Genomic DNA, 24663 nt, shown 5'->3' on the forward strand with positions numbered 1-24663 from the left:
ATCTGGATAATAAAAGATACACAAAACATTCTCTAAGTTGCTCGAAAAGTCGAAAGTGTTATAGCGTTGGAACAAAAACAAAATTAGTTTCTATCAGCGATATTTTATACAAAGTTGTAAATTGTCCAAAGGAACTATAATTATTTCGGGATAGCGTGACAGATTTCAGTTGACGAGACCGTACATGCAGATGGGCGAAAGTTTTTCTTCGAGATAGCGCGACTTTACTGTACTTCAATCTATTTCTCAGATCGATATGGAAAAATAAGTGTAGGGATTTCTTATTTAAATTTTACCAAGCACTGTGCCTATAAATATACGCTTTTTTAAAAAACAGTGTTTTATAAGCACCATAAGGATCAAATCATTCGAAAACGAATCAACTATCAAGCAACATTCAGTCTAAGGCGAGTAAATAAAAAGAAAAAGAGAAAACAACATGAATTGTTAACAAAAAGTAGCTTCTGAGAATTTCCTTTAACGTTTATTTGCGTATTAGCCTAACTAATTAAGAAGGGAAACTTCATTTTGATCTTTTTAAGTAGTTGGCAACACACAAGAATCAAGGAATCCTTTAGGCTGTAAAGTATACAAATTTAATCGACATGGAGCCTTTGCCAAGCTTTGGTGCGGTCTGTTAATCAAAGGGCCAATTTTAACACAACATCTATTCCAACTTCAATTGGCCATAACTCAAGAACAAAAATGAACTAGATGTTCAATTTTGGTTTAATGTTCAATCAATTTCGGCGTCTAGAAATTTGAGTCTAGGCGTCCGTCGCCTCCCACCGGGGGAGGGGGGCAACGTTTCGGTCTTACTACTAGATCTGACCAAAACCAGTTTGTTGAAATTGCTTGTGACGGAGCTGGGCGAGCCTGTAAAACGATCGTTGCTATCCCGAATATATACGGGACCCGCACCAGCAAGAAAACGTGTTCAACACTTTTCTTTTTTCTTGTTTTTTGTTTAGATTGGAAATGGATGTGGTGACACAACAACCACTGTGAGTTATAAAAATTCCTTTTAAACGTCTTTTTATAAAAAGTATTAAAATTCCAACAAGATTGGTCATTATTCTTATTTAACTTTTTTTTTTAAAAAATAGACCTATTGTTTTAACCTAAAATCTCAGTTTGATATTTCTATAAGGCATACTCTTCTGCAACGTGTTCCAAATGTCTGAGAAGTTGCAGGTGAACTAATGATACACAGCGGTGGAGTGCATATTGCCACTAATAACTACATGTGAACTTTGGATGTTGATATCCGTTTCATAAACAATATCTTTTATTTGAGCAGAAAACTTTGAAATAAATTTCCCGTTTCTCATTTTTCAAGAAAAAAACGATTTTACCAAACCCATCTGAAATAAATATTAGCTTTATAGCATGCTATCTCAGCCATTGAGAGAAAAAATATAAGCTTTTTGTACTAGAGTATTAAATAAAAGTAGAAATTGTATTTGTTTCACGTTAAAAAGCAAACATATAACATATATTTTGTGTGGATTAGTCAATCAAAGTAGGGAAAAAACAACCATGTGATGATATGTAGTTTAAATTCACATTTTTCATTTTCTTCTTCTTATAGCCTTACCAAATCATCCGCACCTCAACCCTTAATATCTTACCCTGAAGGGGAGTCAAGAGCATCAGGTGGCCTTTTCTCCATGCTTGGTGCATGCATCTTGGGTATATGTTTTATCATATTCTTCTTCCCGTTCGGTTGTATTGGTTTCATGTTCTATCCATGTTGCAGTCTGAAAGGAAGAGGAAAGTTTTTAGGAATATGGCGATCATGTTTCCAACAGTGTTGCTGTCGATGTGATTGCGTTTCACCTTTAACACTTTACCAAGCTATGTTGCGATATGAAGAAGATCCGTTAATGTCTTCACAGGTTTGTGGCAAGCACTTTTGCATTTATATTATTAAACAATATGTGTTCACAAAATTGAAGTGTTTTTCCATGTTAAATACTGTTAAAATAAGAAGAGTGTAGTCGTTAAAAGATACTGCGAATTACACAGAATTACATATAATTAAAGAGAGAAAAGAATTTAAAAAGTGCGCTAACCTCCCCAAATCGTAGATAATAGTTTGTCATAGCACATCCTTTCAAACTTCTAATCGTGACGGGCGAGTATCAACAGTATAGTTATGCAAAAGTAGAGCTACTTCATGCATCGGTATCATATTGCTCGGAAACAAGTGGGATTAGCTCCATGGTTAGCCATTCACAGTAGAGAATGCACACACGGATGTGCCATGAGAAACAATCATCTACTTATACCTGCAACCATACGTGTTATCGGCGTGCGACATTTATATATTGTCGAACGTAGTGTTGTGGGTTTGTCTGCAGCTCCCAGTTCACGTCCACGCTTGCAATATGTTAGTGATCAAAATAGCTCCACGTTTATATGAGTTGTTAAAGAAGTAACAAAATACCTTATCCTTAAAGAAAATTGATAAAAAGATACCAAACCTTGTTTCAATGATTTACATTTTGTACCAACTAATTTTTAACCTTTATTTTTACTATGTATATAAGTGTTATACAGATTTGCTCGACAAAAGTTTTCTATTTCGCAAAATGCTTAAATTTTCTGTGGAAGTGACTAATATTATTGCCCACTTAAAAAATTTGCCGATCTTTTTTATGCCAATATTTTTTACTGAACAGGTATTTACGTAGCTTGTCAACAAAGTTATATTATAACTAACCAAAAAGTCAATTTAACACTACAAAACACCTAATAAATTGTCTAAACCATCGTCTATTTTTTCCTTATTGCAGGACCTTATAACATCTGTGAGAAAAAACAAATTCATGATTGCCATCTTAGAAACGCTGACTACGCAACTTCCAAGCTTCTTTTTCACTTTCTTACCATCTGGTAGTTTGAGAGAGAGATTTGGGAAACTGTTGCCGTCTTCAAGTGTATTGGCTTCTGATTATGACATCATGCTTGTTCCTGATGCAGTAATCGTGGGTATGCACCTCATATATGCTACACATACTATACCCATATTTAGCTTTAAATAGTTACACCAAATATTCAAATGTACGGCAAACTAAATTAAACTAGGCAGGAATAATTAGAGGACTTAGTGTTAACTTTTCATGACAGATTTTCAAGACTTAAGACATCGCTTGTACTTTTTGTAGTAATTTTTCTTATCTCTAGGTGAAAATGGAGTGTCCGGTGAATCCCCGTCACCAGTGTTTCGTGCCCTACGTGCACCAAAAGAGCATTCTGAGGGATACCTTTGGTTAAAGTTGGAAGATAAATATCTTTTGCAATGGGAGAAACATTGTTTGCGGCGGCATATTGACGGTGAAGGGTGCAGTTTATTATCCAGTACAAATATTCACGAAGTTATCTCTCATGTTTTAAGTAATTCAAAGGAAATTACTTCAGCAGTTGAACAACGGTATTGCGCGTTAGGAAAAGACACAAGAGTGACGTTGGAACGATCGGGTCCGGCGATGACGTTAAAAGTCGGTACTTTGACAAAGAATAAATTAATGTTCTGTGGGTGTACGTGCAGTTCAGAAGTAAGAGAAAGGTTACTGTTTCATGCTGATTTTACACTGGCACTTCATTGTTCGTACTGGCCATCAGAGGCAATGGGTATGCTATTTATTCCTAAAAGCAGTAAGAAAGATATGAAATAATTCGTATACACTGGGATAACCCTGTGTTATGTGCCAAAAACGAGACGCAAATACTTGTTTCGGATTGGGGGACAGGCGCGGATCTAGCAAATTTTTTACTTTGTCAGAGCGTTGAGCATAAAAAAATACTGGAGTCCTGGTGTGTTTTACGCCATAGCTTCAAAAGCTGTTGTTACTAAAACGAGTTTTACGCACACTAATCCGAAAGTTGTTTTTCTCAACAAGGTTGTGACACAAGGGAAAATATCAAGCCGTAATAGAGGTTAAGTTTTATTCAAGTCTGAGTAATACATCTTTCTCAGCAGAGTTAAGTTTCTTCAGCCTCTTTCACGTTGCTGTACCTAAAAAATAAAAAAACACATTTTTGAAAGGTGCAAGTCATGCAAAATCAGCGATCAAAAAACACGCGCATTTGTTTATTACATTAATCATTGATCCACAATGTCATTGTTTCTTAAACCAATCATCTTCATTTTGCGAGAATTTAAACCAATCAGGATATTAAAAAATCTTAACCAACTTTTTAATCAACATGTTAGGCGAATTAAACTTTTTTGATAACTAAAGTCAATTTTATTTTAAGAAAAGAAATCACTAAAAAGCTTATAAAGCTAACAAAAACAAATAATTGGCTTAACCCATTCGCTATAGAAGAATAAAAAACTAATCGAAAATGTTTAGCTTGATGCCTACTTAAAATGTCAACTTTTTACAATTTTTTGTTAACGAAATTTAATAAATCTTGTGGGCGGTGGTTATAAGTACAAAGGATACCACCTATATCTCTTCCCTGCTCTCATCAAAAATATCAAAAAAGGAAAAACGAAGAGTGTATTTTTACCAGACTGTAGTTATAAGATAAACGCTAGAAATTAGCTAAACAAAAAATGTAGCAACCTGAAACCACAATTCCTCACAAAATTGACTGAAAACTGCTCTTCTCGGTCCAATATTTTGCACTTTTTTAATAGTTAGGTTTATAAACATTCTAGCCATAGTAACAAATAAGAAGAAACACATAGCTTAGCTATTATAGAAACAAAAAGGGTTAACAAAAAAAGCTCACCTTAAAGCTTTTGTGCATAGATGTTTTTACATAGACATGAAGATAGTAATCTGCAGGTTAATTTCTTTGAATTAAACAAAAATCAACTTGTTTTTGTAGCATGTCAGGAAATGGTAACATAGAATTACATTTAATTTCCTCTAGCAATTCGGCATATATTTCATATATCCCATCAGAATACCTGGCTTATGAGCTGTTGCAAGCCATGTTGAGAATAACAATATCCTTCTGAACATGTGCCACCGATATTTATACCAAACGCCTATAATCTTTATCAATACCTAGAAACAACCCTGACACGGTTTGCGTTCTATAAAGTCTAGTTCTACGGTCAAACCCTTACGAAAGAACTGTCTAGAAACAGCCCTGACAGGGTTTGTGTGCTATAAAGTATAGCGCTACGGTCGAACACTTATCGAAGAACATAATATAGTAATACCTAGAAACAACCTTAAGAGGGTTTGTGTCCTAGAAAGTATATGTTTGCAGTCTTACATAAAATAGGTTAGCCCATCATCGGTTGATTGAATTCGCGTTGTAAGGTATGTGATATAGTAGATAAGGCGAAGCACGCCAATAAGTAGAATTTTGTTGCCAGTATTTTGGATATAATTTGAAAACCCTGGGGCTTATTTCGGAAATTTTTTCTCGTACACTGCAGCGTACAATTTGGCTCATTTTTTCTACTACGTCACACGATAGGGTTGAAATAGTCTAAATCAAAGCCTGTGGACGTTCGAGATGACGAGTATTCAAAATAAAAGGAATTTACTGAATTTTTGACACTCCCACAAAATGTTCTTTTACGCAACATTTAGGCTTCTTCGACAACAATCGAAGACGGAATTGGCCTCCTCAGGAAGCTGTTAATACAATTCGCCGATTAGGCATTCATGTTGTACCGAAGCAATCGACCAACGAGCTGGTGAAGCTAACATTAGGTGAGTAGAATGTAGTAAAGCATTCCTGAAGTTAAAGCTGATAGAGAATTATCTTAAAAATGATTTACTAAGTACTCTTAAAAATTGCTCAATAAGCACTCGATATTCGATTCTACGTCTAAAATTTAAAAACTTCAACCAAAACAAAATATAATTAAAGTGTCTTTGCATAACACAGTAGAGACTTGTATATCTGAACAAAAGTCTACGTAACATATAAACTGACACAAAAAGAGATTTTTTAAGTAACATTTTTTGTAAGCCCTTGCCTAAGGGCTTTAATAACCATTATAATCCATGCAACTTAAACAAAAGACTTTATATTATTCATAGAACAAGCAGAGTATACAACATATGGAAGAAGTCCAGGTTTGGAATGGAGATATTCATTCAGTCAAGCTGAAATTATTTTGTCTGATCACATACCGCATCAGGCACGAACAGCATACCTTGCTTTCAAAGCTATAAATAAACGCCATTTGAATCGAAAAGGACGACCAATGGGAAGTTATGTGCTAAAGTGCATTTTGCTTTCAGTGGTGGAAGAGAAAGGGATTGAATTCTGGGAAGGAAATAACGAAGAAATCACTGCAGAAGTACTAGTGTAAGGATTATCGAAGATTTGATTACATATGTTACAAATATTCAGTTTCAAATAGCAAGTACACTAAAACATCGTGTCGCCACAAAGGACTTAATTTTCGCGTGAACTAATTTTCGGGAGAAATTTGCTGGAAACGTAGTTTAATTTTCACGAAGTTGGCAAGCTTGCGAGAAATGAATTTAGCGAGAAATAAATTTAGCGAAACAAATTATTTTTCGCGAAAAACGAATTATATGACATTTTGTTTCTCAATTTTTATCTTTTTTCAAGAACTTTTATGTAGTAGACATAAAATTATTACTGCTGAAGTTGTGATTCACATATGTAGTTCTAGGTAAGTAAGAAGAAAAAAAAATTACTGTAAATCGAACAATTCCAAATTTCGCAGGAAATAATATTCCTGAATTTCCCGAATAGCGAATTGAAAAAAAATCACGAAATTCGAGAAAAGGTAATTTTAGCGAAAATTAATCCCGGTATGGTAACAAATTAATCTGGAAAATTTTCTAATGCTACATAAATACCTTTTGTTGGCTTGACGACTTAAGGAGATAACTGCCTTTTTCTTGCCTCTGTTGTGTAGAATGTAATGATTATTTATTATCAAACGTAAAGGAAACTAAAAACAGTAATTAAAGACTAGTTGTTATGCGTGGTAAATACCACAGGGATATGACCGCGGTACATATACATGTAGGCAGATAGACAGCGATTATTTTAATGTTGATTTTTTTCCATTTTTTATACACTCAGGGAAATGCTGAATCTTTTAAAGCATTATTTCGAACAACAAAGATGTCCTAATTATTGGCTTCCGAATGCATGCTTATTTGCTGGCTCGTTAACCGGAAGCGATATTATCAGAAAAGAGCGATTACTCGCTGAAATATTGCAATCGCCGAAGGAATACATAGCTGATCAGTGGTTAGAATACACAAGATGTCTACGAGTCAATTGTTGTTATTGTGGTTCAACTGGATGGATTCCTCAATTTATCGAATCCGGTGAAGTAGATGACATGCCAATGGAGCATGCAAATTTTTGTTGCTCGTGCAACTATAAATATAAGGATCGTGGTCCACTTTGCGGTGGTGCTTGTGACGCAGGACAAGACATGTTGGTGTACTAAATATTCCATATAGGATTGAAAGAGGCTGGTAGAAGACTAAGTGGGAAACCTATGCTAAAACTAAATAAAAAAAATTTGTATTACAATAATATTTTACATTTATAGTGTGACGTGGCGGAAGACTTGGCCACATTTTTGAGATTTTGTCAATTAAAGAGTTTTTACTGTGCTAAAGGAACATAGGAGGCGAACATAAACAAGGTGTGGGGTGGATATTTTAAGGAAAGCCTTTATGGTTAAGTTTTTTCAGTTAAGTGACAGTTAAATTGCAATGCAATTTTGTTTTTATTCAGTCTCAGTATATCGAAATTGTCCGAAGGAAAGAATCAGTAAACAAGTTGAATGCTTCGCTTAACTGAATAAATTAATAAATAAAGGCTGGAATAGGCAAGCAAGGTTGTTGAAAAGAAATTAAAATTTTGATTTGGGAAAGAGAGGATGATTATTTCGTGCCTTAGAGTATTTGCATAAAATTTCCCTTTCATTCTCCATATTTTCAGAGACCTTGATCATGTAAGTAAGGAGTGATTTTTGCAACATATATTTTTCTTTTATTTTCATACACCATTTAATAAACATTTTAGTCATTTTTCATTTCACTTCGTTTCGCTTTATACTTAATAAAAACATTTATTTACTAAATGAGTATAGATTTTTGCAATGTTTATTCACCTAATTATGTGGTGTTGTTTGTAAGAATACACACATTTAGCATAGCTATCACTTTTATGACATACCCGTAAGGAAAGTTTGTAAAATAATTCCTGAATTAAAGTAATCAATTTTATGTTTAAATTGCTCTAGTATTAATAAAAATAAAAGTTGTTTAAGATTAGGCGAAAATTTTGGAAACATCTACAAAACCATTTTTTTTTTCTGAAAAAATACTCTATCCCTTAAGACAATATTCAGCTTGGCTGCGCCTCGTGCAGTATTACTTTGTACTAAGTGAAAAAAAATGATTTTCACCAAATGGTCATGCAGTATCAGCTTATTATATATCCTGAAGTTGTGGGATCGATAAGGTGAATTTTACAATTTCTTTTTACAAGTTTTATTAATAACGCGACTTGTTATAAGTCGGGCATAATTTATTCCTTCTGAACTTACATTGCACAAAACAGTGTAGGACTTGTAGATATTCGACAAAAATGTAAAGGCATTTAAATTAGCCTTGTTAAGGTGACGGTATACCTTTATTGTATCAAAAAATTGATTTTTTTATTAGCCATTTATACTAACGCATCTTCCCAATGGTGCAACTATTTATTTATTTTTCGAAGGGGAATATTGACTTTATCCAAATAACTAATTTTTTTTCTGATCGGTTTTTCACACATTAAATTGAAAAGAGTTAAGAGTGAATGTTTTAGCACGTATCATCCTCTTGAGTATAACTTTTAAAAGTAAATTTTATTTCCTTTCCGAAAAGAAATGGCCATCTGAAAAGAAGACTTTCATTTCTAAAAATGTATGCCGTTCTGTTCTGTTTCTGCAAGTCACAGAAAAATGTTAAACGAATAAAAAAATTAAAAAGGACAACCTTCTGAATTTTCATTATTATTATTATTATTATTATTATTAACATTTATTTGGGTTCAATTTTGTACAAAATTGTTCTTCTCCCTAAAATGAAATATAAAAATGAAAAAAATTATAGATTAAGAATAAATAAGTGTTCAAAAAATAAATTTTTTTATATACATTAAATAAAAAAGAAAACCGCGATAAGAAAAACTGAAAAGGCTTGAAAGAAATTGAAACGCTCGAATCGACGAGAAATTAAGAAACGATATATGGAATTATAGCCTCGGAAGTGTGAAAGTATCACCATCATTATGAGTATGCCTGAAAGGTGTGATATTTTAAAAAATCTTTTATAAAAATATATTCTTAAACAAACAAAAAAACTATAAAGATGTTTTTTTTTAATTTTTCTTTGACTTTCAGTTCAGTCCTTGGTGACTAATATTTTTAATTTTAGCAGTAGCAAATTCTTTTGATATTATTTCTTGCCGACAAAGTTATTTTGCACATTTTTGTTTTTTTTAACGATGCATTAAGAACGCAAATGCGTCGAAGTAAAAGGATACAAAGATTTTCAATTCACTCTTTTGCATGTATGACAGTATTATTCATTTTTATTTTAAGCATTGTTTTCTTTTTTTGTAGTTGTTGTTCTCTTTCTATAAATAAATTTTCCTTATTCCGGACTTGGCCTGACTCCAGCCGACAGTACCTGGTTTCCGAAGCGGCAGTATGACTGTCCATGTTGGGCTTAACGAGCTATATTTTCAATCTATTTTTCGTTTGTCCTAGGCATGTTGACGAGCCCTGACACTGGGCGAAACAGTCTTAAAATGATTTATGCTAACGAAACACATTTAAGTTGTCATTGTTTTTCTATTTGAAGTGTTTATGCGGAATCGCGGCGTTTATAAGAATGTTTCGTTTCTGTTATCAAGGACTAAAACGTCCGCATACGAGATTGTTTTTTGTCCCCATTTAAGCCTATTTCAGGGTTCGCAAAAAGCTTGTTTCAGTGAAAGCTTCTGGGGCTCCGCCCAAGACCCCCAGCTGTATATTCAAATTTTCTTAGTAGGTCATGATGCGCAGTTTGCTAGATCCGCCCCTGTATCTGTAATAAATAAATAAATTTTATCTTTCCTCTTTTACTTTCTGTTAGATGCTTTTTATTTCTTTATTTCGTATATTTTTTATTATTGTAAATAAAACAGGATACATATTTATAGCAGTACTTGGGTTACTAAAGTGTAACTATTTTGAACCCAGTATAAAAATTCAATAATAACAATATTAATAACTAGTCGTTAGCCCGTGGAAAATCCACGGGTTCGCCCGTTCTTTTTATACCGCATTGCGTGGTCCTCGCTATTGCGCAGATAAGCTACCATTTTGCGTGACAGACGGACAGCCAGACAGACGTATACGGGTATTATAATATAGACTAGTCGTTAACCCGTGGAAAAATCCACGGGGTCGCCCGTCGCGTTCGCTCGTCCTTTAAATTTACCACAAAGTGGATAAAAATATATCGCATTTGATATTCGTGCACATTTTAAAAATTTCGTGTTTCCGTTACGGGACGCCGCTTTCGCGGACACAAAGACAGACGACGGCTATTATTAAAGAGATAAGAATTCATGAATTATTTAACAATCCGCATTTTTTACGGGTATGTAATAATAAGTGATAGTATGCTAAGTGTTTGTATTCTTACAAACAAGACCACATAATTAGGTGGAATGAACATTGCAAAAATCGATTCCCATTTAAGTAAATAAATGTTTTTATTTAGTTAAAAAAGCGAAACAAAGTGAAATGAACAATGACAATAAAAATATTTATCAAATGGCGCATAAGAACAAAAGAAAAATATATGTTACTTAAAATCATCCCCTAATTACATGATTGGGCTTTCTCAAAGAATAGAGACAGAAAAGCAAATTTTACGCAAATACTCTAGAGCACGAAATAATCGTCCTCTCTTTCTTAATTCAGAATTTTAATTTTTTGTTAACAAGCTTGCTTGCCTATTTCAACCCTCGTTTATTAATTTATTCAGTCAAGCCAAGCATTCAACTCGTTTACCGATTCTTTTCTTCGGACAATTTCGATATACTGGAACTGAATAATAAACAATATGGCATTGCAATTTAACTGTCACTTAACTGAAAAAATTAACCATTAAGGCTTTCCTTAAAATATCCACCCCACACCCTGTTTATGCATGTTCAGCACCCTATAGCACAGTAAAAACTCTCTAATTGAAACTACCATGTTGACAAAAACGTGGTCAAGTCTGCCACGTCATACTATAAACGTAAAAAAAACATTGTTATACAAGTAAAACAAGATTCTATTTAGTTTTAGCATAGGTTTCCCACTTAGTCTTCTACCAGCCTCTTTCAATCCTATATGGAATATTTAGTACACCAACATGTCTTGTCCTGCGTCACAAGCACCACCGCAAAGTGGACCACGATCCTTATATTTATAGTTGCACGAGCAACAAAAATTTGCATGCTCCATTGGCATATCAACTACTTCACCGGATTCGATAAATTGAGGAACCCATCCAGTTGAACCACAATAACAACAATTGACTCGTAGACATCTTGTGTATTCTAACCACTGATCGGCTATGTATTCCTTCGGCGATTGCAATATTTCTGCGAGTAATCGCTCTTTTCTGATAATATCGCTTCCGGTTAACGAGCCAGCAAATAAGCATGCATTCGGAAGCCAATAATTGGGACATCTTTGTTGTTCGAAATAATGCTTTAAAAGATTCAGCATTTCCCTAAGTGTATAAAAAATGGAAAAAAATCAACATTAAAATAATCGCTGTCTATCTGCCTACATGTATATGTACCGCGGTCATTTCCCTGTGGTATTTACCACGAATAACAACTAGTCTTAAATTACTGTTTTTAGTTGCCTTTACGTTTGATCATTACATTCTACACAATAGAGGCAAGAAAAAGGCAGTAATCTTCTTAAGTCGTCTAGCCAACAAAAGGTATTTATGTTATTTTAAAAAAAAAATCTATATGAGCATTAGAAAATTTTCCAGATTAATTTGCTACCTAACCGGGATTAATTTTCGCCAAAATTACCTTTTCTCGAATTTCGTAATTTTTTTTCAATTCGCTATTCGGGAAATTCAGGAATATTATTTCCTGCGAAATTTGGATTTGTTCGATTTACAGTAATTTTTTTTCTTCCTACTTACCTAGAACTACATATGTGAATCACAACTTCAACAGTAATAATTTTATGTCTACTACATAAAAGTTCTTGAAAAAAGATAAAAATTGAAAAACAAAATGTCATATAATTCGTTTTTCGCGAAAAATAATTTGTTTTGCTAAATTTATTTCTCGCGAAATTTATTTCTAGCAAAGTTGCCAACTTCGTGAAAATTAAACTACGTTTCCAGCAAATTTCTCCCGAGAATTAGTTCACGCGAAAATTAAGTCCTTTGTGGCCTTTGTATTGCGACATGTGTTTTAGTGTACTCGCTATTTGAAACTAAATATTTGTAACATATGTAATCAAATCTTCGATAATCCTTACACTAGTACTTCTGTAGTGATTTCTTCATTGTTTCCATCCCAGAATTCAATCCTTTTCTCTTCCACCACTGAAAGCAAAATGCACTTTAGCACATAACTTCCCATTGGTCGTCCTTTTCGATTCAAATGGCGTTTATTGATAGCTTTGAAAGCAAGGTATGCTGTTCGTGCCTGATGCGGTATGTGATCAGACAAAATAATTTCAGCTTGACTAAATGAATATCTCCATTCCAAACCTGGACTTCTTCCATATGTTGTATACTCTGCTTGTTCTATGAATAATATAAAGTCTTTTGTTTAAGTTGCATGGATTATAATGGTTATTAAAGCCCTTAGGTAAGGGCTTACAAAAAATGTTACTTAAAAAATCTCTTTTTGTGTCAGTTTGTATGTTACGTAGACTTTTGTTCAGATATACAAGTCTCTACTGTGTTATGCGAAGACACTTTAATTATATTTTGTTTTGGTTGAAGTTTTTAAATTTTAGACGTAGAATCGAATATCAAGTGCTTATTGAGCAATTTTTAAGAGTACTTAGTAAATCATTTTTAAGATAATTCTCTATCACCTTTAACTTCAGGATTGCTTTACTACATTCTACTCACCTAATGTTAGCTTCACCAGCTCGTTCGTCGATTGCTTTGGTACGACATGAATGCCTAATCGGCGAATTGTATTAACTGCTTCCTCAGGAGGCCAATTCCGTCTTCGATTGTTGTCGAAGAAGCCTAAATGTTGCGTAAAAGAACATTTTATGGGAGTGTCAAAAATTCAGTAAATTCCTTTTATTTTGAATACTCGTCATCTCGAACGTCCCCAGGCGTGGATTTAGACTATTTGAACCCTATCGTGTAACGTAGTAGAAAAAATGAGCGAAATAGTACGCTGCGATGTACGAGAAAAAATTTCCGAAAAAAGTCCCAGGATTTTCAAATTATATCCAAAATACTGGCAACAAAATTCTACTTATTGGCGTGCTTCGCCTTATCTCCTATATCACATACCTCACAACGCGAGTTCAATCAACCGATGATGGCCTAACCTATTTTATGTAAGACTGCAAACATATACTTTCTAGGACACAAACCCTCTTAAGGTTGTTTCTAGGTATTACTATATTATGTTCTTCGATGAGTGTTCGACCGTAGCGCTATACTTTATAGCACACAAACCCTGTCAGGGCTGTTTCTAGACAAAACTACAGTATGTTCTTTCGTAAGGGTTTGACCGTGGAACTAGACTTTATAGAACACAAACCGTGTCAGGGTTGTTTCTAGGTATTGATAAAGAATATAGGCGTTTGGTATAAATATCGGTGGCACATGTTCAGAAGGATATTGTTATTCTCAACATGGCTTGCAACAGCTCATAAGCCAGGTATTCTGATGGGATATATGAAATATATGCCGAATTGCTAGAGGAAATTAAATGTAATTCTATGTTACCATTTCCTGACATGCTACAAAAACAAGTTGATTTTTGTTTAATTCAAAGAAATTAACCTGCAGATTACTATCTTCATGTCTATGTAAAAACATCTATGCACAAAAGCTTTAAGGTGAGTTTTTTTTGTTAACCCTTTTTGTTTCTATAATAGCTAAGTTATGTGTTTCTTCTTATTTGTTACTATGGCTAGAATGATTATAATCTTAACTATTAAAAAAGTGCAAAATATTGGACCGAGAAGAGCAGTTTTCAGTCAATTTTGTGGGGAATTGTGGTTTCAGGTTGCTACATTTTTTGTTTAGCTAATTTCTAGCGTTTATCTTATAACTACAGTCTGGTAAAAATAAACTCTTCGTTTTTCCTTTTTTGATATTTTTGATGAGAGCAGGGAATAGATATCGGTGGTATCCTTTGTACTTATAACCACCGCCCACAAGATTTATTAAATTTCGTTAACAAAAAATTGTAAAAGGTTGACATTTTAAGTAGGCATCAAGCTAAACATTTTCGATAAGTTTTTTAAGTCTTCTATAGCGAATGGGTTAAGCCAATTATTTGTTTTTGTTAGCTTTATAAGCTTTCTAGTGATTTCTTTTCTTAAAATAAAATTGACTTTAGTTATCAAAAAAGTTTAATTCGCCTAACATGTCGATTAAAAAGTTGGTTAAGATTTTTTAATATCCTGATTGGTTTAAATTCTCGCAAAATGAAGATGATTGGTTTAAGAAACAATGACATTGTGGATCAATGATTAATGTAATAAACAAATGCGCGTGTTTTTTGATCGCTGATTTTGCACGACTTGCACCTTTCAAAAATGTGTTTTTTTATTTTGTAGGTACAGCAACGTGAAAGAGGCTGAAGAAACTTAACTCTGCTGAGAAAGATGTATTACTCAGACTTGAATAAAATTTAACCTCTATTACGGCTTGATATTTTCCCTTGTGTCACAACCTTGTTGAGAAAAACAACTTTCGGATTAGTGTGCGTAAAACTCGTTTTAGTAACAACAGCTTTTGAAGCTATGGCGTAAAACACACAAGGACACCAGTATTTTTTTTTTATGCTCAACGCTCTGACAAAGTAAAAGAATTTGCTAGATCCGCGCCTGTTCCCCAATCCGAAACAAGTATTTGCGTCTCGTTTTTGGCACATAACACAGGGTTATCTCAGTGTATACGAATTATTTCATATCTTTCTTACTGCTTTTAGAAATAAATAGCATACCCATTGCCTCTGATGGCCAGTACGAACAATGAAGTGCCAGTGTAAAATCAGCATGAAACAGTAACCTTTCTCTTACTTCTGAACTGCACGTACACCCACAGAACATTAATTTATTCTTTGTCAAAGTACCGACTTTTAACGTCATCGCCGGACCCGATCGTTCCAACGTCACTCTTGTGTCTTTTCCTAACGCGCAATACCGTTGTTCAACTGCTGAAGTAATTTCCTTTGAATTACTTAAAACATGAGAGATAACTTCGTGAATATTTGTACTGGATAATAAACTGCACCCTTCACCGTCAATATGCCGCCGCAAACAATGTTTCTCCCATTGCAAAAGATATTTATCTTCCAACTTTAACCACAGGTATCCCTCAGAATGTTCTTTTGGTGCACGTAGGGCACGAAACACTGGTGACGGGGATTCACCGGACACTCCATTTTCACCTAGAGATAAGAAAAGTTACTACAAAAAGTACAAGCGATGTCTTAAGTCTTGAAAATCTGTCATGAAAAGTTAACACTAAGTCCTCTAATTATTCCTGCCTAGTTTAATTTAGTTTGCCGTACATTTGAATATTTGGTGTAACTATTTAAAGCTAAATATGGGTATAGTATGTGTAGCATATATGAGGTGCATACCCACGATTACTGCATCAGGAACAAGCATGATGTCATAATCAGAAGCCAATACACTTGAAGACGGCAACAGTTTCCCAAATCTCTCTCTCAAACTACCAGATGGTAAGAAAGTGAAAAAGAAGCTTGGAAGTTGCGTAGTCAGCGTTTCTAAGATGGCAATCATGAATTTGTTTTTTCTCACAGATGTTATAAGGTCCTGAAATAAGGAAAAAATAGACGATGGTTTAGACAATTTATTAGGTGTTTTGTAGTGTTAAATTGACTTTTTGGTTAGTTATAATATAACTTTGTTGACAAGCTACGTAAATACCTGTTCAGTAAAAAATATTGGCATAAAAAAGATCGGAAAATTTTTTAAGTGGGCAATAATATTAATCACTTCCACAGAAAATTTAAGCACTTTGCGAAATAGAAAACTTTTGTCGAGCAAATCTGTATAACACTTATATACATAGTAAAAATAAAGGTTAAAAATTAGTTGGTGCAAAATGTGAATCATTGAAACAAGGTTTGGTATCTTTTTATCAATTTTCTTTAAGGATAAGGTATTTTGCTACTTCTTTAACAACTCATATAAACGTGGAGCTATTTTGATCACTAACATATTGCAAGCGTGGACGTGAACTGGGAGCTGCAGACAAACCCACAACACTACGTTCGACAATATATAAATGTCGCACGCCGATAACACGTACGGTTGCAGGTATAAGTAGATGATTGTTTCTCATGGCACATCCATGTGTGCTTTCTCTACTGTGAATGGTTAACCATAGACCTAATCCCGCTGGCTGCCGAGGAATATGTTGCCCATTCACAAAGTAGCTCTACTTTTGCATAACTATACTGATTATACTCGCTGGTCAAAACTTTTTACACTTTTTAAATTCTTTTCTCTCTTTAATTATATGTAATTCTGTGTAATTTGCAGTATTTCCCAACGACTACACTCTTTCCATTTTAACAGTATTTAACATGGAAAAACACTTCAATTTTGTTAACATATTGTTCGAAAACATAAATGCAAAATTGCTTGCCACAAACCTGTGAAGTCATTAACGGATCTTCTTCATATCGCAACATAGCTTGGTAAAGTGTTAAAGGTGAAACGCAATCACATCGACAGCAACACTGTTGGAAACATGATCGCAATATTCCTAAAAACTTTCCTCTTCCTTTCAGACTGCAACATGGATAGAACATAAAACCAATACAACCGAACGGGAAGAAGAATATGATGATACAAATACCCACGATGCATGCACCAAGCATAGAGAAAAGGCCACCTGATGTTCTTGACTCGCGTTCAGGGTAAGATATTAAAGGTTGAGGTGCGAATGTTTTGCCAAGGCTATAAGATGAAGAAAATGAGAAATGTGAATTTAAACTACATTTTATCACATGAGTGGTTTTTTCCCTACTTTGATTGGCTAATCTACACAAAATATATGTTGAAATAGCGCGCTAAAAAGCTAATGTTTTTCTTCTCAAATAAATCATATTTTTTATGAAACGGATATCAACATTTAAAGTTCACATTTAGTTATTGTGGCCATGTGCACTCCACCGCTGTGAACCATTAGTTCACCTTCTTAGGCATTTGTAACACGTTGAAGAACAGTAAGCTTTTTAGAAATATCAAGCTGAGATTTTAGGTTAAAAATCTAGTTAGAATTTTAATACTTTGTGTAAAAAATGTGTATAAGCATTTTTTTTAACTCACACTGGTTGTTGTGTCACCACGTCCATTTCAAATCTAAAAAAAAACAAAAAGGAAAAGTGTTAAACACGTGGCTAAGGCTTTATGTCGCTCAAGTGTGTATACTTTACAAGCTGTTGGGTTCCTTGATTTGCTTAATAGTTGATTCGTTTTTCCAATGATTTGATCCTTGTGGTGCTTATAAAACACTGTTTTTTAAAAAAGCGTTTATTTAGGCACAGTATTAGGTAGAACTTACATAAGAAAACCTGACACTTACTTTTCTATATCGATTCTGAGAAATAAATTGGAGTACAGTAAAGTCGCGCTATTACTATTATAGATGGGCACTTAATCGGATCATTACAGTATGATACTCTTCAAAAAGTGGATGAATTGGCAACACTTATTTTGGTATTACCTTGAATCAATACCGTAAATTAGAGAATTTGCGGTATTGAATAAATTTATTCTATTTTGTTTAACAATAAATTAGCTATTTGCGCTTGTTTACATTTTTCCAACTTTTCTTTAGTAATTAAGCTTCTATTATTATTATTATTCTAATGCAACTGCTATCAATGAGGGTCCTGCGGAGGAGGTCCTAGTACATTTAAAGCTCCCATTTGAGCTACAAAAGTCGTGCAAGCACAACAACCGCTAAACTAAACAACCGCCTAAGATATTAATCCTATTCTCATGCTGAGCGCTAAGCAAAAAGGATGGATATACACTTTTATAATCACTCGTATGACTCGGCCGGGTTTTGAACCCAAAACCTTCCGGAATGCAAGCGAACGGAAAGCCACCAGTGATTAAAAAATTTAGAAATGAGATCCAGCAGTTGGTAACCCCTTTTCCAATTAAACAGAATTTTTTTTCTCAATATTTGTAAGGAATTTTCAACATCTGTTTTGCTTAGTGCTGCCAATTCTTCGTCATCGTTATTATTCTGCACAGAAAACATTAAAATGTCGGAAGTGTTAGAAAAATATGTGCAATTTTCCCTTTTTTAACCGTCTAGCTATGCAGGGAACGCATAAAAACTGCTGTAATCCAATTCGTTTAGAATACATTCGAGCTCTCTATTTTAGCACGTTCCCGTCTCTGGAATCTTCTGACTTCAATTTGACAAACAGATTGCTAGAAGAGTTGTTTTCCAAAGCTTTCAAATTCTTTTCTTCATTTTTAAGTCAAAATTGTATTTAGTGGGATTGCATATAAGATATCTAAAGTAGAAAGCAATTTCTCTATTTCTTTTCATTCAATGTTTTTACAGTAAGCTTCTTTTTGACATCTCCATAGTAAAAGATGCACAACGCAGATAAAAAATACACGAAGTGTTATAGCGTTCGAACAAAAGCGAAACTAGTTTCTATCAGCGGAGTTCAAATAACGGGACAGATTTTAGTTAGCTTTGTGGTAGAGCGTTTGCCTACAGTGCGGAAGGTCTTGGGTTCAAACCCCGGCCGAGTTATGCCAGAGACTATAAAAGCGTGAATCGATCCTTTCTGGTTAACCTTGAATAAACGCCCAGGTAATTTCCTCAAATTTCAATAAGCGCACAGCTCTTATTAAGCGCCTCTCTCGAAAAAGCGCCTACCTGATAAAAGGGAGCGCTTAATGGAAAACTACCTTGAGAAAATGGGCGCTTTTTGAAAATTTCACTTTTTTATATTGAGAACTCTAGGAAGACTAAAGTTTGTTACATTTTTTGTTCAGTTTTATTTTTCATAAAAAAATCAAAATTGAAAATTACCGCTGTCTTTAATTTGTACAAAATTAGGAAAAATTTATAACCGCCCAGCATTTTTTAAGCCCCCCCCTCCCCCCCCCCCTGGATTAAGCGCCGATGCAAAAATCCGAAAATTTAATAAGCACCCAGGGCGCTTGTTCGGATCATTACGATAGTTCAAATTTATGTCTTCAAAAACAACGAAACCAATTAGTTCTTCTGTTTATTTATCCCAAACTAAGTTTTTTTCACAGGCTTCAAGTGTGTTTGGTTTTAGCATGCAAACGTTAGAAAAAACCGTGTCTATTAATAAAGATTATAAATAGAAAAAAAATCAACTTTGTGATGATTTTCATGTGAACATTTAGTCCCATTCAAATTTGGTCCTTATTTAAAGTCCTGCATCATGGATCCTCCTTTAGGGTCCTAGGTTTCGTTTTTCCGGTATGCAATTCGTTTGCTTCTAAGTTACAGTATAAGAGAGAGTTTTAATTATAAATAATCCTCATAATTTGTAAACATTTAATGATTGGACAATGTAAATGTTTAGCGTGACGTTTTTAGCATTCTTATATATAAACAGCATCATACATACAAAGGAGTGCGTCCGAAACAATTTTTTTTCCTAAATCAAAAATTTTTTTTAAAGACATTTAATCCGGTATATATCACAAATAAATCTCAGTACAGATTACGGGAAATAGTAAAATGCGGTTTCTTTGTTACGTGGTGTCACTTGTAAAGAGTGAGCAAATAACACACAATTTTCGGATCTATATACTGGGCACTTTAATACACTCACACTGGCAAGGAATATACACGTAAAATTTGGTACTTATACAGAAACATCACTGGGAATTTTTACAAACGAGAACAACTTTGACGTTGCTTAATGTTGTTCTTACAGGTAGCGTAGCTACCCTATAGCTACATTTAAGATGAAACTAGCATTTATTAGTTAATACTTAGGAAAATGGATCAAGTTTGAATATTAAACTTTCTCGCTATAGCTAGCTAGACTAAGTGTGAAAGAAGATTGAGATCTTTTTTAAATTGCATCACAGTTTTTAGCCTTATAACTACACATATTTGATAACACTTGCAGGAAATTTCATTGTTCGACAAGTATGGTGATACAGAATAACATCGAAAAAGTTTCATAAGGATTAACTTTACATTATCTAAATTTAAATTAGCGATTTTGTGATTTATAATTTTTCAATGTCTCACAGAGTGTGTAAACTTTTCGTTCTTACCCTATTGTCACTAAACTATGAAAAACCATGGTTTTTGTAATAAGTAAAAGTCTTATAACTTCAATAATTGAAAAATGCTAAACAACTGTATTTGCTTCGCCGAAGTAACGATGAGACTACAGGTCTTCCAGCTACAATAAAAGAATCTTGACAATCTACAGAAATTTACTATGAAAGGCAGGTTTCGATATTCGATAAAAAGAAATTGGTTTCTGTTTTTTGTGACAACATATTTGACCAACATGCGATGTCTTGCATACTTTACTAACTATTTTATTGGCAGAATGCTTGGAAAGCTACATAAACACAATGTATATAGCTACTTCTATATACTTTATTACTTTATTATTTAATAACAAATGTGCCTCTGGGGTGGCATGATACTAGGTAGCTCAAACTCACAAAATAAATGTTATTCGGGTGGGTCTATCATTCATCATCAGACATCAGAAAAGGGTTTCTGTTTTTTAAATTTTATTGTAGGATCTTGTAAATCAAATTTAAAGAAATTGTTCAAAACTTTCTTTTCTTTCACTTGCACTACTTATGGTATTTCTTTGCATTTTCTTCAGTTTCAAGTCATGATTCCTTCCTACGAGGATGTTTAGCTGTGTCACCCTCACAATTTTTAGCGCTAGCCAATACGATGAACAACGTTAAGGAACCCAGGGTAATTTTAAAAAAATGTGATTCTGTCTTATGATTTTCGCAGCTGATATCAGGATATTTTAGCCTCCCTATTCGGTCCGGGGGGGGCGGATTCCGCCCCCCCTGACGGTTTTTTTTTAATAACTCCTGATTGCTTTGTTATATGGCTATGATACTTACTGAGTTTCAACATTTATCTATTAGACACCTGCATGCTAATTTTTTAGGTCCCATACCTTTCAGAGGCTTTGATATTGGCCATTACTCGAAACTACCCTTAAATATCTCTATGAAATCCTTATAATGGGGAAAATATAATAACTCCTGTTAGGATTATCCTTAGAACTTGAAACTTGCAACACATCTTTGTTTCATCAAGAAGAATCATTTTGAATAATTTAAACACGTGACTAATCCGATTCCCGATTTTGTCGCATTTTACCCGAAAATCGGAAAAAAACGGATTTTCGGGCAATTTTTGGCAATTTTTTATCCGATCCATGTAAAAACCGGAAGATATGTTAAATAACTTTTATTTAGCTTTCAGAAACTTCAAACAGAATGTAAAAATTCGCTCTAGAACAAAAGTAATTGTATTTTAAGCAGATAGTGGCATTTTTAACAATTTTAAAGCTTTTGATGACGTCACAGAAAATGTGCTGACGCAAGCAAATTTTTTTTGGCGCCATTTTGTTCCTTTTATGACGTACTATAAGTGTGCCAAGTTTGATTCAATTTGAACAACCCTATGAAAAGTTATTGAGGGGGGGCGGAATCCGCCCCCCCCCGGTCATAGTATGTTCGAAAAACCCCGGACCGAATAGGGTTAAAGTGCGACACTAGGTATATATAGGAGAAATTATATTTAACAAAAATAGTAAAACATAAATAATTTCTATAAAGACAGTTCCCTCTAACTAGTTTTTTCTTTTTGCAATCCACTCTATTTACACACAAAATGTTAATAAAATGTATAACGTTTACCTGTCACCACGATAAGCCATGTTGCGAGCTGCTTGTAAATGAAATTGTTGCTTCGTAGTTCGTAGATCATAAGAAATTACTTATCTCAAAATGAATATAATAGAATTCTTTTGATTACAACATGCATGATAGCGCACAGTATGCAGTCCTCTGTGACAATAGGTCTTTTCTTGTCATTCTTACTTATGTTTTTTAATCGCATTTTAAAACTGGTAATAAAAAGGATACATTTCTCTTTTTCTTGTTCTCGCGCGATTTGATGTTTAGCCCTGCCTTTTTAGTGCGCTCTCCCTTCTGTCGTCAAAAATATCAAAGATATCAGTTATGGAAAAAATGATGAGTCTTGTTTATTAAACAAGTCTTTCATGTCGTTAGAAATAAACATGTACTTTGAAACAAGAAAATGAAACGTAACACATGCAAAACAGTAGAGTACCGGGGTTAACACAACCTCGTGGCTCCTGAACCCGCGGATAAAATTTATCTAAAGGAGAAAAATGCCCTGGAAATGAGGTTGGGGTTAAAATCCACTAATAAGGCTATTACGTAAATCATCTTATTTCTTCTAAACAATTGAAAGGTTGTTAGGAAGAGGTTAAGCTGTCGAGACAGATCTTGAAATCCAGGTTTTCCATGGTTTTAAAGCCAAAGAAAGCTTAAGAATTGGTTGATTAAAAAGGTTAAAGCTGTATATACAGAGCTTGATTGTAAAGTCTTAAAATATTAAAATTAAATACCTGTAAAACTGATTAATTTTGTTTATTTTTTCATTTTATCTTCTTTGGCCAGTTGGAGAGAAAAAAATCCATATTTACTATTTCGTGAAAAAAATATCGTCCGCAAATTAAAATGTTGCTTATTGGAGAATTTTTGACATTAAAAAATCAGGATTTGTGGTATTTAGTAGACCAACTTCTCCAAGTTTTTTGCTATAAATTGTCACTCAAAGTCTTAGACTTCGCAGCTGCTTTTTGAAAACCCAGAATCATTGTCTTTGAAACAGAATTCTAGCCACCTGAGACTCCTCCTTGGTTAAGCACTGAAATTTAACTCCCCTTCGTATAGAGCTCATTTTAATATGTCAAAGTTTAGTGATCACGAGCTATGGACAGCACGACGGCATTTTGTGCATGTTGCGCCGCTAATTCGCTTACTGTGTGGTTTATCCCTTAATGTTTTTAAGTTTTTCATTAATACAGCACAAAATTAATTCAATATTTCCATCCACATTAATTCAGAGAAAAGAAAAACACTTTCCTCTCTGAGCTGCTTTTAAAAAAATTCGTGTATGTCTTGGATGGAAAAGAAACTGTTATTATTGACTCTTTTTATTCTCCCTGGTATTATAAAAAAAGTTCAACGCAAAAAGTGTTACAGACATTTTAAAAAATTAAAATTCGCTTACTGCATGTTCTCATAACTCATTTTTTTTTTCTGTTCACCATCAGATTGTTGTTATAACATTTCTTACGTGGTAATAATGTTGTGGTAACTTTATTTAACGTTATAATGTGGTTTATAACACACCAATAATAAAAAACAATGGAATTCTTGGTAATATTTATTTTAACTTTATTTTGTTTTTCTTCTCTACTAATCTCACGCATTATTTTTAAAAAAGTTAACGACTTGTAAAGAATTCATTAGATTTGATGGAAATGTCTCTTTTATTGCACTTGGGGATTTCCTGTAAATTTTATTATGGCGTAAAGCTTATATGCTGTATTTCTATAATATCATTAGCCGTATTCTGATTGTCTGTCTGTACGCAAAAAAGCACCGTGCTACGGAAACACGAAATGTAATTTACGTCATCTATTCAGAATTTTTATCTACAACTGCGTTCCACAGTCTCCATTGTCAAAAGCCAGAAAATTAAATATTGTCCTCAAGTTTTTATTAAAGTTAAATCCTAAAATACACGAGCGTTGTAAAGCCTGACATACACGATCAATTTTAGTGACAGTTTAATCCATAAGCATAAAATGGCTTTATTTTAATTGTAGCTGACATATTATGTTCGTGTCGTTTTGTTTACGTATAAAATTAATTTGGTACAGTTTAAGTTTAACCATGATCACAAGGCTATGGTTTAACACACTTAGTAACACATTGTTGATACTAATAATCTAATTTTAATCATGATCGGTCTCCATCCCCACCTTTCTCGGGCGTAAAGGGCGCACCACCCACCACAAATAGAACCACTGACTATTTTTCGATAAATAATACCCATATATGGAGAATTATAGCCCGCGCTGAAATTTTGACTCAGGACCAGGCTGGAAACCGTGTTGCTATTACATGGAGATTCGAGCATGATCTCAACCCAGGTTAATCATTTTTCAACTCGGCCGAGCTTAAACATCTGGAATATGGAAGACAAGTTAAGTTTCAAACAATTGGAAACAATTGGGAAGAATGTGGTAGCGCGGGATTTTATTAGCGGAAAATGCTTTTTCAAACAAAATAAAAATTGGTAGAAAAGGTGACTATTATCCAACACATTA

General features: G+C 33.9%; 2 protein-coding genes across 2 annotated transcripts; one reads left to right on the plus strand and one right to left on the minus strand.

Annotated features, from left to right (window-relative positions):
* The first annotated feature begins 605 nt into the window (after window positions 1-605).
* LOC130642187 (uncharacterized) lies at window positions 606-8200 on the plus strand. The gene is made up of 9 exons (XM_057449273.1): window positions 606-632; window positions 758-870; window positions 972-1004; window positions 1592-1898; window positions 2799-2994; window positions 3190-3636; window positions 5565-5687; window positions 6021-6291; window positions 7045-8200. The coding sequence occupies exons 1-9, from the start codon at window positions 606-608 to the stop codon at window positions 7418-7420; spliced, it is 1893 nt and encodes a 630-aa protein (XP_057305256.1). The 3' UTR covers window positions 7421-8200.
* A 2436-nt stretch (window positions 8201-10636) lies between these two features.
* On the minus strand, window positions 10637-23700 carry LOC130640970 (uncharacterized). The gene is made up of 8 exons (XM_057447591.1): window positions 23559-23700; window positions 17555-17587; window positions 16876-17182; window positions 15835-16030; window positions 15193-15639; window positions 13125-13247; window positions 12521-12791; window positions 10637-11744 (listed from the first exon to the last, which is right to left on the minus strand). The coding sequence occupies exons 1-8, from the start codon at window positions 23576-23578 to the stop codon at window positions 11369-11371; spliced, it is 1773 nt and encodes a 590-aa protein (XP_057303574.1). The 5' UTR covers window positions 23579-23700; the 3' UTR covers window positions 10637-11368.
* Window positions 23701-24663: the final 963 nt, after the last annotated feature.

The sequence above is a fragment of the Hydractinia symbiolongicarpus genome, chromosome 4 (assembly GCF_029227915.1).
Source record: "Hydractinia symbiolongicarpus strain clone_291-10 chromosome 4, HSymV2.1, whole genome shotgun sequence".
Taxonomy (NCBI): Eukaryota; Metazoa; Cnidaria; class Hydrozoa; order Anthoathecata; family Hydractiniidae; genus Hydractinia; species Hydractinia symbiolongicarpus.

Bases quoted from the DNA above. Each gene is read 5' to 3' on its own strand.
- LOC130640970 (XM_057447591.1), bottom strand. From the start codon at position 23,578: ATGAGTTATGAGAACATGCA. The intron at 16,031-16,875 runs GTTTGTGGCAAG...TCCTTATTTCAG, and splicing joins ATCCGTTAATGACTTCACAG to GACCTTATAACATCTGTGAG. The intron at 13,248-15,192 runs GTATGCTATTTA...CGCAACATTTAG, and splicing joins CTGGCCATCAGAGGCAATGG to GCTTCTTCGACAACAATCGA.
- LOC130642187 (XM_057449273.1), top strand. From the start codon at position 606: ATGGAGCCTTTGCCAAGCTTTGGTGCG. The intron at 1,005-1,591 runs GTGAGTTATAAA...TTCTTCTTATAG, and splicing joins GTGGTGACACAACAACCACT to CCTTACCAAATCATCCGCAC. The intron at 2,995-3,189 runs GTATGCACCTCA...TCTTATCTCTAG, and splicing joins TCCTGATGCAGTAATCGTGG to GTGAAAATGGAGTGTCCGGT.